At 43.0% G+C, this 14,704-nt stretch overlaps 2 protein-coding genes across 8 annotated transcripts in view; one reads left to right on the top strand and one right to left on the bottom strand.

Moving 5' to 3' along the window:
- CDC123 (cell division cycle 123) overlaps nucleotides 1-14,028 on the bottom strand; it is a 55,313-nt gene extending 41,285 nt beyond the window's left edge. Inside the window, exons 1-3 of one of the 4 annotated variants that reach the window (XM_024346189.3) lie at nucleotides 13,839-14,028; nucleotides 11,348-11,419; nucleotides 111-168 (exon numbers count right to left, since the gene is read on the bottom strand). In XM_024346189.3, coding sequence (XP_024201957.1) covers nucleotides 111-168; nucleotides 11,348-11,419; nucleotides 13,839-13,912 — 204 coding nt within the window. In that variant the 5' untranslated portion in view covers nucleotides 13,913-14,028. The remainder of the gene's footprint in view (nucleotides 1-110; nucleotides 169-11,347; nucleotides 11,420-13,838) is intronic. The other 3 variants (XM_024346191.3, XM_054660090.2, XM_063780433.1) reach the window with 3 other exon arrangements.
- Nucleotides 14,029-14,251: 223 nt separating this feature from the next.
- Nucleotides 14,252-14,704, top strand: part of NUDT5 (nudix hydrolase 5) — a 28,237-nt gene continuing 27,784 nt past the window's right edge. For 3 of the 4 annotated variants that reach the window (XM_054660091.1, XM_001138070.6, XM_063780434.1), the window contains exon 1: nucleotides 14,252-14,391. The gene's annotated coding sequence lies outside the window, so the exon portion shown is untranslated. The remainder of the gene's footprint in view (nucleotides 14,392-14,704) is intronic. The other variant, XM_063780435.1, reaches the window with a different exon arrangement.

The raw sequence follows: 14,704 nt of genomic DNA, 5'->3' as shown, positions 1-14,704 counted from the left end.
GTAATTTCTCATTTTATCAGATGTAAGATAAGATCTACAAGTCAGAACCATCTCAGAGATCATTTAAATTACAACAGTCTACAGAACAGATTATTTTATTTGGTACCAACCTGTATTTCTTCTGCTTCATCATCACTGTCTGGCTGAGAATGTGTTGGTGGATCATCCCTAAAAAAACACAAACAAACATCAAGAAAGAAAAGGACTTGGGCACTGTGTGCTCCTAATTTCAGGGGTACTGAGTATATGTTTTTAAATAGCCTTAAAATTAGGCTAGGTGTGGTGGCTCACACCTATAATCCTAGCACTTTGGCAGGCTGAGGTGAGTGGGTCGCTTGAGGTCAGGAGGTAGAGATCAGCTTGGGCTACATGGCAAAACCCTGTCTCTACAAAATATACAGAAATTAGCTGGGCGAGGTGGCATGCGCCTGTAGTCCCAGCTATTTGGGGGGCTGAGGTGGGAGGACTGATCACTTGAACATGGGAGGTCAAGGCTGCAGTGAGTTAAGATCGTGCCACTGCACTCCAGCCTGGGTGACAACGTAAAACACTGTCTCAAAAATAAATAAATAAAAATAAAAGCCTTAAAATTGGAGAACAAGGCCAGTCATGGTGGCTCACACCTGTAATTTCAGCACTTTGAGAGGCTGAGATGGGAGGATTGCTTGAGCCCAGGAGTTTGAGACCAGCCTGGGTAACACAGAGACTCTGTCTTTACAAAAAAAATTAAAAATTATCCAGGTGTGAAGGAGAACACCTGTGGTCACAGCTATTCAGGAAGCTGACACGGAAGGATCCCTTGAGCCCAAGAGTTTGCGGCTACAGTGACGTAAGATCACACGCTGCACTACAGCCTGGGCAAGAGAGTGACACCCCGTCTCAAAAAAAGAAGAAAGAAAGAAATGAGAGTACAGTTGCGTGAAGAGATGACAGAATAAAACCTTTCTGTCCTGTTCTCAGATATCATTAAAAACAAGGGAAAGGGGGAAAAAAAAACTCCATTGCTGATAATACTGAGAATCATCTAGACTCTGAACCTCAGTATATGAGAAAGTTCTCTCAAGAACGGAAAGATGGAATAGGATAAAGGAAGACACCAGAAGCGAATGTCTGAAGAGCTGTCTACACAGATGATGGAACTACTGTGGGGGCAAAACCAAGAATCTTTTCTTTGCACAGTGAAAACAGGGTGTGCGGGCTGGTGTCAGAAATTCATTCTGCATCTAGACTGAACCACAGCAAAGGGTGAGAGAGAGAGGGGAAAATAAACAGGCACGCTGTCTTTGAAGAAGACAGAAGCAAAGCGAGGTGCGCAGTCCTCATTAGGGAAGAGGAGTTGGACTGGCGGGAGCAGGGGAAAGCAAAAAGACAAGGCAGATAAGCTATAAGTCTGCCTTTCTTCATGGTCCAGGACACACAGCCCTCCTGCGCACGTAACTCACTATCTTTCCATGCCCAGCTATTACCGCACCCTCAACTGACAGAAAAATGCAAGTGAGCTCACTGCAACCTTGGCGTTATCAGCGCTGCACAAAGCCCTCTTCAGGACACAGCACAAGTACCATCTTATAAAATCCCCAGCAAGCCTTTGTCTCCCTGCAGTCAGCTCCTTTCTTGCTGACCTGCCCATTGTACCCTTGCAACATATTTTCACACTTTCTCTAATAAATTTGCCTTTCTCTGCCTCCAACTGTCATGGTAAATTCTTCTTACCACCCACACCATTGGCCCCAGATAGTCATTGCTCACCTGCAACACAAGGGCTGAAAAGGGCCACCCAGCAGCCCATCTTCATTGCCTAGAGGGAATCAGAGGCTGAAAGAACTCAGAGGGAAGACTCAGAACACCACTCTGGCCCCTCCTCAACACACAACTACAAATAACTAGCCTAGGAATAACTCATATCATTGAGAAAAATAATCATAAAAACTAGCATAGCAGCTATGCAAAGACTAAAGAAAGAAAAGGAAAAGGAAGATTCTGGTTAAACATGTGCTTTTATCTCTGTGTTCCCTCTGGAAACTCTACTAAAAAAAAGATCCCAAGGACAATGCTGAGTGAAAAGGAATCAACCATAGAAGAAAGAGGGCAACAAAAGTTTGGAAAACAGAAAGTCAGGGGGAGGAATAAGCCAAGGAGCAACAGGTTAGAACTTAAGAGTTATCCTGGAACATGGAAAGGAAGCTCTGAAGTCCATCCAGGGAGCAGCGAGACATATCCATCTCCTCACCTTGCACATCCTAGCAACTAATTCTCCTCAGCCCCTTTGGTAAGCAGATTTATTCTCTGGAAAAAATGAACTCAAGAGGGTTGAGGTACATAATGGCCCAGATGAATATGGGGGTGAAATGCTGGACCTGGACTATGATGACAAGTTATGTGAAAGTCAAACTGAACACTGCGACCCCTAGTCCCCTTCCTCCCACCCTGCTCCCACAACACAGACAGATTAAAGGATTCTTCTGGGCAGAAACTGAGCAACCCCAGAGGACACACCATTATCTGGGAATCTTCCATCAATGTTTGCTGCCTGCTGGCATTCTCAGGCATCAAGCTCCACCCAGGTACACAAAGTTTGCAAATATCTGTGTGTGTCCTCCTCACTCTTAAATATGAAGGAAGGCCTACAATGATTAGAAAACAGACAAAAAACTCCAAGATGAAAAACGTTTTCAAAAAGGAGAGAAAAAAGGGACATGGAAGAAAAAAAGACAATAAAGGGACCAGATGAAAGATATTTTTAAAAATCATTAATATCCTCGAATATAAAAGATGTCACATCCATTAAGGAAGAACAGGAGGCTATAAAAAAGGAACAGAGGAACTTGTAGACACTGAAAACATGATAGTTGAAATTTTAAAATTCAATAGAATGGAAAAATAATTACCTACAAAGTAGAACAAAAAAGACACGGAAAGAGAAAATAGAGAAGAAATAATAAAATTCAGAGAATTAAGCCAAAAGATCAAACACCAAAATAATAGGAGATGCAGAAAGAGAAGCAAGAAATTAGAGGAAATTATCAAAGATTCTTTTTTAATATCCTGAAACAGGAAAATTAAAGTCTTTAGAATGAAAGGGCTCACCAAGTACTTAACACAATAAATGGAGAAAAAATACCTTAAATGGGCAAAAATGGATATAATAATGCTTCCAATCTTTTTTTTTTTTTTTTTTTTTGAGACGGAGTCTCGCTCTGTCGCCCACGCTGGAGTGCAGTGGCGTGATTTCAGCTCACTGCAAGGTCTACCTCCTGGGTTCACGCCATTCTCCTGCCTCAGCCTCCCGAGTAGCTGGGACTCCAGGCGCCCGCCACCACACCCGGCAAATTTTTTTGTATTTTTAGTAGAGATGGGGTTTCACCGTGTTGGCCAGGATGGTCTCGATCTCCTGACCTTGTGATCTGCCCTCCTTGGCCTCCTAAAGCACTGGGATTACAGGCATAAGCCACCGCGTCTGACCTCATGCCCAGATAATTTTTGTATTTTTACTAGAGATGGGGTTTCGCCATGTTGGTCAGTCTGGTCTCAAACTGCTGGCCTCAGATAATCCAACCGCCTCGGCCTCCCAAAGTGCTGGGATTACAGGCGTGAGCCACCGCACCCGGCCTTCCCCAAGTTTTAATCAACTCTTTGTAATTCTTGCTTTTCCAGATTCACAAAGCTAAGAACCAGTCAAAGCTAAGAACTGTTCTATAGTGGAAATACTAACACACTGTCAGCGTGTGAATCCCTGCCCAAGGGACCAGCCTTTCTCTCTTACGTCTCTCTTTAAATGCCACATAATATTTTCAAATGCAACATTATCTTTAACATGGCTTACCTAATCTTACAATATAAGATGAAATATGAAAATGTATTCTACCACTCTAAAAATCACTTACCATATTTGTTAGTACAACAACATACATTTTAAAAAACATACTTGTTATCAAGGTATTCATATAGTTCTTCAGAAATTATTGCAGTGCGTACTGTAAAGTATGACACATTTTATTCACTGTAAAAGGTGACAATGTATAAAAATATGCAAGTTTGGCCAGGCACGGTGGCTCACGCCTGTAATCCCAGCACTTTGGGAGGCCAAGGCGGGTGGATCACGAGGTCAGGAGTTCAAGACTAGCCTGGCCAAAATAGTGAAACCCCATCTCTACTAAAAATACAAAAAAAATTAGCTGGGCGTGGTCGCAGGCACCTGTAGTCCCAGCTACTCAGGAGGCTGAGGCAAGGGAATCGCTTGAACCCGGTAGGCGGAGGTTGCAGTGGGCCAAGATCGTGCCCCTGCACTCCAGCCTAGGTGACACAGTGAGACTCTGCCTCAAAAAAAAAAAAAAAAAGTGCAAGTTTATTAGACTTGGCTTTCTAAGGTAACCCTCTGCATGCAGAGAACTAAATGGATAAAGTATGGTGCTAATATTTAGGATGCTATATTTTCTATATTACAACTTACACAGAGCTGGCACACCAGAGCAGTGGCTCTGGAGGCAGGCAGACAGAGTTTAAATATCTCAGTTCTGCCACTGTCAGCCAAGAACTTTGCATCAATATGCCATCTATAAAACTGGGAAAATAGCAACTACTTCACAGAATTGTGAAGAATCAAAATATGAATATGTCTAATGTATTTTATAATTGGCATCTACTGGTTGAGGATCCTATATCCAAAATGCTTGGGGTCAAAAGTGTTTGGGATTTTGGAGTATTTGCATATATATGAGATATCTTAGGGATGGGACCCACGTCTAAACGTAAACTCCTGTTTGTTGCAGCACTGCTTACAATAGCTAAGATTTGGAAGCCACCTAAGTGTTGACCAACTGATGATGGATAAAGAAAATGTGGTACGTATACACAATGGAGTACTATTCAGTCATTAAAAAAGAATGAGATCTAGTCGTTTGCAACAAAATGGATGAAACTGGAGATCATTATGTTAAGTGAAGTAAGCCAGGCACAGGAAGACAAACATCATGTTTTCACTTATCTGTGGGATCTAAAAACTAATTGAACTCATGGATACAGACAGTAGAAAGATGGTTAGCAGAGGCTGTGAAGGGTAGTAGGGGACTGTGAGGAGGTGGGGGTTAATGAGTACCAAAAAAAGTAGAAAGAATGAATAAGACCCTTTTTTTTTTTTTCTTTGATATGGAGTCTCACTCTGTCATCCAGGCTGGAGTGCAGTGGCACGATCTTGGCTCACTGCAGCCTCCATCTTCCAGGTTCAGGTGATTCTCTTGCCTCAGCCTCCTGAGCAGCTGAGATTACAGGCGCCCGCCACCATGCCCAGCTAATTTTTGTAGTTTTAGTTGAGACGGGGTTTCACCATGTTGGGCCAGGCTGGTCTTGAACTCCTGACCTCAGGTGATCTGCCCACCTGAGCCTCCAAAAGTGCTGGGATTACAGGCCGGAGCCACAGCACCCGACCACAGACCTACTACTTGACAATAGAGTGACTATAGTCAATAATAACTGTACATCTAAAAATAAAGACTGTAATTGGATTGTTTGCAACTTAATGAATAAATGCTTGAGGGGATGGACACCCCTTTCTCCACGATGTGCTAATGTCACATTGCATTCCTGGATCAAAACATCTCTTGTTCCCCATAAATATGTACACTATGTACCCACAAAAACTAAAAATTAAAAAATTTTTAAAAATCATTTATGTGTCAGTGTCACATACATCTTATACACATGGCTCAAAGGTAATTTTATACAATATTCAGAAAGCAAAAATGTCACTATCTCAGCACCCATCTGGACAGATTTCAGATTTTCCAATTAGGGATGCTCAACTCATTTTACTATTCAGCCTTAAGGGAGACAAGGTCAGGAAAGAACTCGTGACCAAAAAGAAACAATGAGGATTAGTGACTGGAAGGGAGGTACCACGTGCGTCAGACCCAATGTGTGGGCTCAGTTCAAGTATCACCTTACTGTAAACACTTTCTGGATGACCCCAGCTCACAGTGATTAATTAAACCCCAAATACATTACTTATCAGAATACCTGATACTTTTTTTTTTTTTTTTTTTTTTTGAGACAAGGTCTTGCTCTGTTGCCCAGGCTGGAGTGCAGAGGCATGATCATAGCTCACTGCAGCCTCCAATTCCTGGGTTCAAGCCATCCTTGTGCGTCAGCCTCCTGAGCAGCTGGGACTACAGGTGTGTGCCAACACGCCCAGCTAACTTCTTATTTTTTTGTAGAGATGGGGCCCCACTATGTTGGCCAGACTGGTCTCCATCTCCTGGCCTCAAGTGATCCTCTTACCTCCGCCTCCTAAAGTGCTAGATTACAGGCATGAGCCACCACAGCTGGTTGATGCTTTTATTCAAAAACATTTTTCGCAACACAACTCAAGACATTTATTTATTTATTTATGTTTGACTTGCTAATAAGCCTAGACTCCTACGGTAGGATGCCCTGCTCATCTTGTTACGCTAGTATCAAGCTTGGTGCCCATCTCATACTAGGCATGCAATAACTGTTCAGTGAAATTGAATCACTGTCTCTACCAGAAAAGCACGTTGCTAGCCTCCTTTCCTACACCCACAGCAGGCAACGAGAATCAAACCAAGCATGCTTTCTCACCGAACCCTGGATGCAGCCTCAGAATCCTCTACATATCACTCCAGGAAACCATTACCATTAGATCTGAGTCGGCAAACAAGGTAAACTAGTCATCATACTTGGCCTATTCTATTCACTGAACTCAGTAGAGGTTACCATGGAGAGAAAGTAGGATAAGCATGTTCATTCACTCATTCAACCAATATTTATTGAACCCAGACTATGTGCTAACTTCTAACTGTAAACAAGACTATACCTTATAGAGTCTGGAGAGGAAGGCATGTACTATATGTGGAAGTAATGGAGGATGAGGCATGAAGAATTAGGGTCCATGGCAGACCTCCACAGCCATCTCCCACTTTCTTGCGAAGTACAAAGAGCTTCCGGATAGCTGAACACATGGAGCTTCTGGAGGGTGGCGCGTATAGGGAGGGCATGGAAGATCTGCATCCCTTCCCCTACACCTCACCCTACGCATCTCTTCATCTGTATCCATTATTAATATCCTTTATTTTTGTTTGTTTGGTTTTTTGAGACGGAGTCTCGCTCTGTCGCCCAGGCTGGGGTGCAATGGTGCGATCTCAGCTCACTGCAACCTCCACTTCCCGGGTTTAAGTGATTCTCCTACCTCAGCTTCCTGAGTAGCTGGGATTACAGAAGTGCGCCACCACGTCTGGCTAAGTTCTGTATTTTTAGTAGAGATGTGGTTTCGCCATGTTGGCCAAGCTGGTCTCAAATTCCTAACCTCAAGTGATCCGCCCACCTCAGGCTCCCAAAGTGCTGGGATTACAGGCGTGAGCCACCACACCAGGGCTGTAACATCCTTTATGATAAACCGGTAAACCGAAGTAAATGTTTCCCTCAGTGCTGCGAGCTGCTCTAGCAAATGAATCAAACCCAAGGAGGGACCCTCATTTCTAGCCGCCTGGTCAGTTGCACAGGTAGAGGTACCTGGGGCTTGCAGTTGGCATCAGAGTGGGGGGCAGTCTTTGTGAGACTGAGCCTCAACCTGTGGGATCTGATGCTCCTCTGGGTAGACAGTGTCAACTGAATTGGACTGGAGGACCCTTAGCTGGCGTCTGCTGCAGAACTGATTGCTTCTTGGTGGGAAGAAAACCCCACACATGTGGTCACAGAGGTCTTCTGTGTTGATTGTTGTGGTGTGAGAGCAGAGGAAAAACGGTTTGCATTTTTTCCACTTACACAGACATAAAAGAATACATACTATGTAACTCCACTTATATGAAATTCTAGAACTGACAAAACTGAACTAAGAAAGGGACAAGAGAAACCTTTCTGGGGAATGAAAGTGTTCCATGTTTTGAATGGAGTGACGGTGAAACAGGTGTAACCATTTATCAACATTCGCCAAGTTGTACACTTAAGACCTATACATTTTATCGTAAATGTACCTCATTTAAATTATACTTAAAATTTTCAAGTTTTTATCTGTAGAAGTAACCTAACCTAAAATCACTAACCTTTCAAAATTCTCAACAGATTGTGAGGTTTCAAAAAGGCTCCACAGACAATGCTTCTCTCAACCTGAGCAAATGACCATCTTCATTCATCTAGTTGTTCTATCAGAAATCTGAGAGGAATTCTTGACACATCCCTGTCATCAAGTTCTGAAGGTGCAAGCTCCCAATCTTCTGACACCCACTTCCTCCCTCAACCCCACTGTCACCATCTTAGTTCAAGCCACTAGCAGGTCTCACCCAGTCCAATGCAATATCCTCCTAACTCGTCTTCCGTTTCCACAGTCACCTGCCACAGCTGCAAACTGAAATCTGATCGAGTCATTCTCTTGCTCAGAGCCTTTCAATGCCTTCCTGACATTCTCAGAATAAATTGCAGCATCTTTAACATGACTCCCACACACACCCCTAATCTTAACTGTCCTCCCCCATGTCATCAACTGTGAATCTCATGCCACTTACCCTTCTCTCACTCCCCATACTCTAGCTACATGACCTTTCCCAAGCTTCTTGTATGTCAAGATCTTCCAGGCCTAGAGCCTTCATTAATGCTGTTCCCCCCACCTGGAAGATTCTTCCCTTCTTCACCCTTCAACTGACTACATTCCTCCAATCTTCACATCTCAGAGGCTCCAAAGATCCTTCTTCGGAGCATTCCCCGACCCTCCTCGCGATCCTCAGCTCTCCCAGCAATTTAAGGGTAATGACCACCCCATTTTCTGCATAGCACTTATCCCAATTTTCATTATATATTCTCTTGTGTGTTTGCTATGTTCATCTTAGATCAATGATAATAAAAGTAGTTCCATGTTTTAAGAGCATACAATATAGTGGGCATTAGACTGAACATTTTACGTATTATCACTTCGTATCTTTGCAATGACCCTACAAAGTAAGTTCTATACTGTCATTTGCCCAATATTCAGACAAGGAAACTGAGGCACAGGGGGAAGGGCTAGAAAATAGCAAAGATATTACTTAAAATTACGCAATCTGACTAAAGAAACAGCACCATGCCATGCTGGCTTTCACAAATATGAAGCTGAACTGTCAACTCCAAAAGGGCAGGGTCCCTGTGTGATTTGTGGGTTACTGTAAAGCACCGTATCGTGTTGTTTAACAGTACTTTTTTTTTTTTGAGATGAAGTTTAGCTCTTGTTGTCCAGGCTGGAGCACAATGGCATGATCTCGGCTCATTGCAACCTCCACCTCCTGCGTTCAAGTAATTCTCCTGCCTCGGCTTCCCGAGTAGTTGGAATCAGAGGTGCCCACCACCATGCCCGGCTAATTTTTGTGTTTTTAGTAGAGATGAGGTTTCACCATGTTGGTCAGGCTGGTCTTGAACTCCCGACCTCAGGTGATCCACCCAACTCGGCCTCCCAAAGTGCTGGGATTACAGGCATGAGCCACCGCGCCCAGCCCTGTTTAACAGTATTTAACATCAGTGCTTGCCTAAGCCAGAGGCCATGCAAACATCTGGCCAGTGAGAATCATCATAGGAGCTCTTCAACATGTTTACACTACTGAGATTTACCAATTATTTTCTAATATTAAAAGCTATTTTACTTATAGTCTCATTTACATAAGCTTATTATATATAAGCTCACTTATAGAGCAAATAGGTACACGTATTTGAGAATAATAAAACTGACCGGGCACAGTGGCTCACGCCTGCAATCCCAACACTTTGGGAGGCTGAAGCAGGTGGATCACCTGAGGTCAGGAGTTCAAGACAGCCCGGCCAACATGGTGAAACCCCATCTCTACTAAAAATACAAAAATTAGCTGGACGTGGTGGCGCACACCTGTTGTCCCAGCTAATTGGGAGGCTGCAGCAAGAGAATCACTTGAACCTGGGAGGCAGAGGTTGCAGTGAGCTGAGATTGAGCCACTGCACTCCAGCCTGGCTGACAGAGCAAGACTCCATCTTAAAAAAAAAAAAAAAAAAAAAAGGCCGGGTGCGGTGGCTCAGGCCTGTAATCCCAGCACTTTGGGAGGCCGAGGCAGCCAGATCACGAGGTCAGGAGATCAAGACCATCCTGGCTAAGACAGTAAAACCCCATCTCTACTAAAAATAAAAAAAATTAGCCAGGCGTGGTGGTGGGCGCCTGTAGTCCCAGCTACTTGGAGGCTGAGGCAGGAGAATAGCGTGAACCCGGGAGGCAGACCTTGAAGTGAGCCGAGATCACGCCACTGCACTCCAGCCTGGGTGACAGAGCGAGACTCTGTCTCAAAAGAAAAACAAAACAAAAAAAATTATATCTGTAAATATCCTAAAGTTGAGACTTGTCTGACTTTCCTACTGTTTCCTCAGCCTCAAATTATTCAAAGTTAATGAGGCGCTACATTAATAATTTTCAGGTTATTGAGGCTCTGTGAATACCAAAAACAGAAATATAATCCAGAAAACCACACTAAAAACCCAACAGGCAAAAATACGGGGTCCAGTTAGTATTACTGAAAACACACAATTCTTACTGTATTTCTATAGTTCCTTCATCCAACAAATGTTTATCAAGCACTTCTGCTATATCAGGCACTGTTCCATGAGCTGGGGTGAACAAATGGGCCAAGTCCCTGTTTTCATGAAACTGCATTCTAATGGAACAATTAACAATTGTCAGGTGGAAGTAAGTGTTATGCAGAAAAATGAAGGGAGGTCAGGGCATAGGGTTACTGTCAGGCTATTTTAGAAAGGCTGGTGAGGGCTGAACACTCATAACGTGACTTCCGAGCAGACTCAAATTAAAAAATGAGAACTTCACTAAATCCTATGATTCTTCAACGTTTTCAAGTTTGCATCCAAAAGACTGAAACACAGTAACTTCTTCCCTTTATTCTATAAATAGGGAAACTACCTGAACAGCTTCTAGAAAGTGGAGGGGGGGCCACGGTAGTTCAATCGTGGGGAAGAAAATGTTGAGGAATTAGATGATAAAGCCTGTTTGCAACAGTGAATTTTTAATCGTCAAAACTGAAGGATCTCAAAGAATTGTAATGTGTACTTCCCCCACCCTGCTACCGTCAGAAGGAAAAGTTGTCATCACAACTGTTTTCTAAAGACAGAGATGAAAGGAACTGCTCAATTTCACAACTTGTAATTATTAGAGGGAAAAGTACTTAATGTTGAAAATATTAAGTGAACATTGAGAAGGAACATGAGACAAAGATCAGCACATCATTTTGGCTAGGAGACAAAAAGAGCTAAAGGGAAAGAATGGTGCCTAAGCTAATTCATTCATTTTATGTGCTTCTTTATGATAAAGTTTAAGACATTTTTTTCTAAAATACTTTACCTTCCTGAAACCACCAGAGTTCCATCATCGAGTAAATAATCCTTCACATTCTGAGGAAGTGGAAGAATGACACTAAAAAAAAACACCAAAAAAGGCATCACTTTAAAAGACCAACTATAAGCAGAGAGAAAAATGTCTACACTTGATTAATTTTGGAATTATTTGTCTTTCTTTTAATATAAAGTAGAAAATGTTAATGATGTACATTTGGTAGCAGTAGACAAGAAATCAGAATAAGAAGATTACTGCGGTTCATCTTATTGCCACAATGGTCTTTGTAGTAAACAAAAACCAGCCAAATCCAAACCACCAGATGGAAATCACAGTATGAAAGCAACAAGCTCAAAAGGATTCTGAGTGAGCACAACATTTATGTGTCTTTAAGAAATCAGAGACCAGCAGATATTTGCTGCAACACAGGAAATGCAGCAAACCCAACCAGAAGATGACTAGCATTTGGTCACCTTCTAAAGATAGAGGGCAGAAGTAGAGTCAAGATCTGGAAACCATTCTTGGGTTGGCAATGAGCACCTACCGCTAAGAATTCATGATACTTTTGGATGTGTCTTGCTGGCATTCTATTCAACTGATCACCAGAGATATAAAGCTGCTTAAACTAGGCATGCTTTAGCTTAATTTGTTTCAGGTAATCATAATTAAGGATGGCAAAGCCATACCTGAAGTCTCTTAAAAACTTATGGGATAATTTGTTTTTTACCTTGAAATAATAAATTATCAAAAAGCCCTACCACAGATCCCTAAGAGTGCTGGTATTATTTTGATTTTGAGGCATATACATCTTCAAAAAGTGGAAAAGATTACAGCCTGCTTTCCCGAAGTTAACAGAACATCAATGACTTATAACATGTCTCATTTACTTATGGAAGAAGTTTTTTTTGGCACATTACAAATGGTTTTTTGCAGAAAAAAAGAGTATTCATGGGCTACTTCGGTTTTAAAAATAAGTATTTTTATTTATTTTTAAATAAGTATTTTTATTTATTTTTAAATAAATAAAAGATCACTGCCACTGCACTCCAGCTTGGGCGACAGAGCAAAAACTTCGGTTTTAAAAATAAACATTTGATTTATCAAAGGTACAATTTCACATTCAAAAATCTAGTTCTGGCCGGGAGCGGTGGCTCACACCTGTAATCCCAGCACTTTGGGAGGCCGAGGCGGGCGGATCACGAGGTCAGGCAATCGAGACCATCCTGGCTAACACGGTGAAAACCCCGTCTCTACTAAAAATACAAAAAATTAGCCGGGGGTGGTGGCGGGCGCCTGTAGTCCCAGCTACTCGGGAAGCTGAGGCAGGAGAATGGCGTGAACTCGGGAAGCGAAGCTTGCAGTGAGCCAAGATGGCTGCCACTGCACTCCAGCTTGGGCGACAGAACAAAACTCTGTCTCAAAAAAAAAAAATCTAGTTCTTCTTCAGGCTTTTAATTTCTTCTAACAAATCTTATTATGTTTGAAAATCTACTAAATTTTAACCAATTTCAAGTGAAACTTTGCAACTTAAAAGTCTCTTTAAAATTTTAAATTCTATTTATAAACCACTCAATTTTCTTTTTTAATATGTCTATTTGCTGATTACAAATAAGCCTTCCTAAGTATTTTACTCTTACAAAGCTAACAAGCGAAATTGTTAAGTACAATGAATCTAAGGTTCTGCCACACATTCCAATACTATTTAAGAACTTGAAACTTTTCTTATACATTTTAACCATTCTAAGCCAGTTACACATTTTCAAGTACATATCCGATCTTTATTGAATGAAACCATTATATAATGAATCAGCAATTACTGAAATGTTGGCTCAGAAAATCAGTTAAGTGCAAACCCCAGATTTTCTATCAACACCTTTAAAAAAACGGAGAGATGAAATTGTATATATTAATACTTGCCGCCTACCTGACGTTTTTAAGTATATATACACTGTGGAATAGTTAAATTTAGCTAACAAATGCATTGTCTAACATAGTTATTTTTGTGGTGAGAACACTAACATCCACTCTCCGTTTTTCAAGAATACGTATATCGTCATTAACTATAACCTCCATGCTGTACAACATATCTGTGAACTTGTTCTCGTATCTAACTGTAATTACGTATCCTTTCACCTTCCCAATCTCCATCCTCTGGGATGATGGCGAAAAGCAATTAATTCTCCGAGTGCTCTTAGGTAGTGATCACCTTGCGCCTGGGGCCATTCTAAAAGTAGTGGTGGTGAACTCCCAAGCCTAAACTAGGTTAATCCACTATTCCTCCCGCCTCCGACCCTCACTGAAAACCACAACTGACCCTCCTAGCCAGCACACTCGCTGGCTCGCAACAGGACGCAGACAATTGCTGATCTACTTCCCTCTCGACACACTCCCTCCCATGCAGTCGCTAGAAGGCCTGCATTTTTTTGGATAGCAGTAAGATTCGCTCAGAAGTCGCAGTTCCCTTTTGCCGGTCGGCCGGGCGAACCCCCTCCCATCTCACCTCTTGATGGTAACGCCTCGGAAGAACGGGTACCACGCGGAGAACTGGCAGTGCAGCACATGCTCCTTCTTCATCCTCCAGCTGCCGCCGCTGCTGCCTTTCCCTCTCCTGCCTACACCCTCCCGGAACCCTGGGCTCCGGTCCCGGAAGTGCCCGCCGACCTATTTTGGTTCAAGGACTCTTCCGGTCCCTAAAGCAAGAAGGAAGACCGAGAAAAGGAAGCGGAGAAGGAGAATCCCGGGGCATACGCTTGACACACACGCATACAAAAAGAGCTTTAGTCTCGAAAGAGGAATTACCGAAGTGTCGAGAGAGAAATTTTAAGAAGTTTACAACTCCGTCTTCGCCCTAAACGCACGCTGACCCGGAAAGTAATCTCCTGAAGCTAGGTCAAAGGCGGGGGTTCTACGGATGCCGGGAGGAGGGTGCGCGCCCATCCTTTTAGCACCGCGAGAGGCGCCGGTGTTTCGAGCCGTGGCACCGGCATCGGCTGACACTGCTGCCTCCAGCTAGTTATTTCGTCCTCTTCCGTTCTTCACCCCTACACCTTGGAGTAAGTAACCGGGGCAAGCCAGTCACAGCACAAAATCTCTTTGGGGAGGAGACGAAGAAGGGGAAAGGGAGCACATCAGCATGGTGCGTGCAGGCTGCGGCTGGGCACGCGTCCAGGCGCCCAAGAGGGAAACTGGGGATTGGAGGGAAATTGGGGATTGGAGCGGAAGAGCCTGGGCTACTCCGAGTAAAGAAAGCGGGGAACACCACAGCTAAGTTAGTTCCAGTGTAAAGATTGCAGCATCTGCAGAGGAGTAGAATGCTTGATAGAGGGAATACCGCCTGTACGATCCTGGAGGGTTCGACTTTGGGAG

The sequence above is a fragment of the Pan troglodytes genome, chromosome 8, assembly GCF_028858775.2.
Source record: "Pan troglodytes isolate AG18354 chromosome 8, NHGRI_mPanTro3-v2.0_pri, whole genome shotgun sequence".
NCBI classification, from domain to species: Eukaryota; Metazoa; Chordata; class Mammalia; order Primates; family Hominidae; genus Pan; species Pan troglodytes.
Note: the sequence above shows the minus strand (reverse complement) of the source record. Positions and strands in the feature narration are given on the sequence as shown.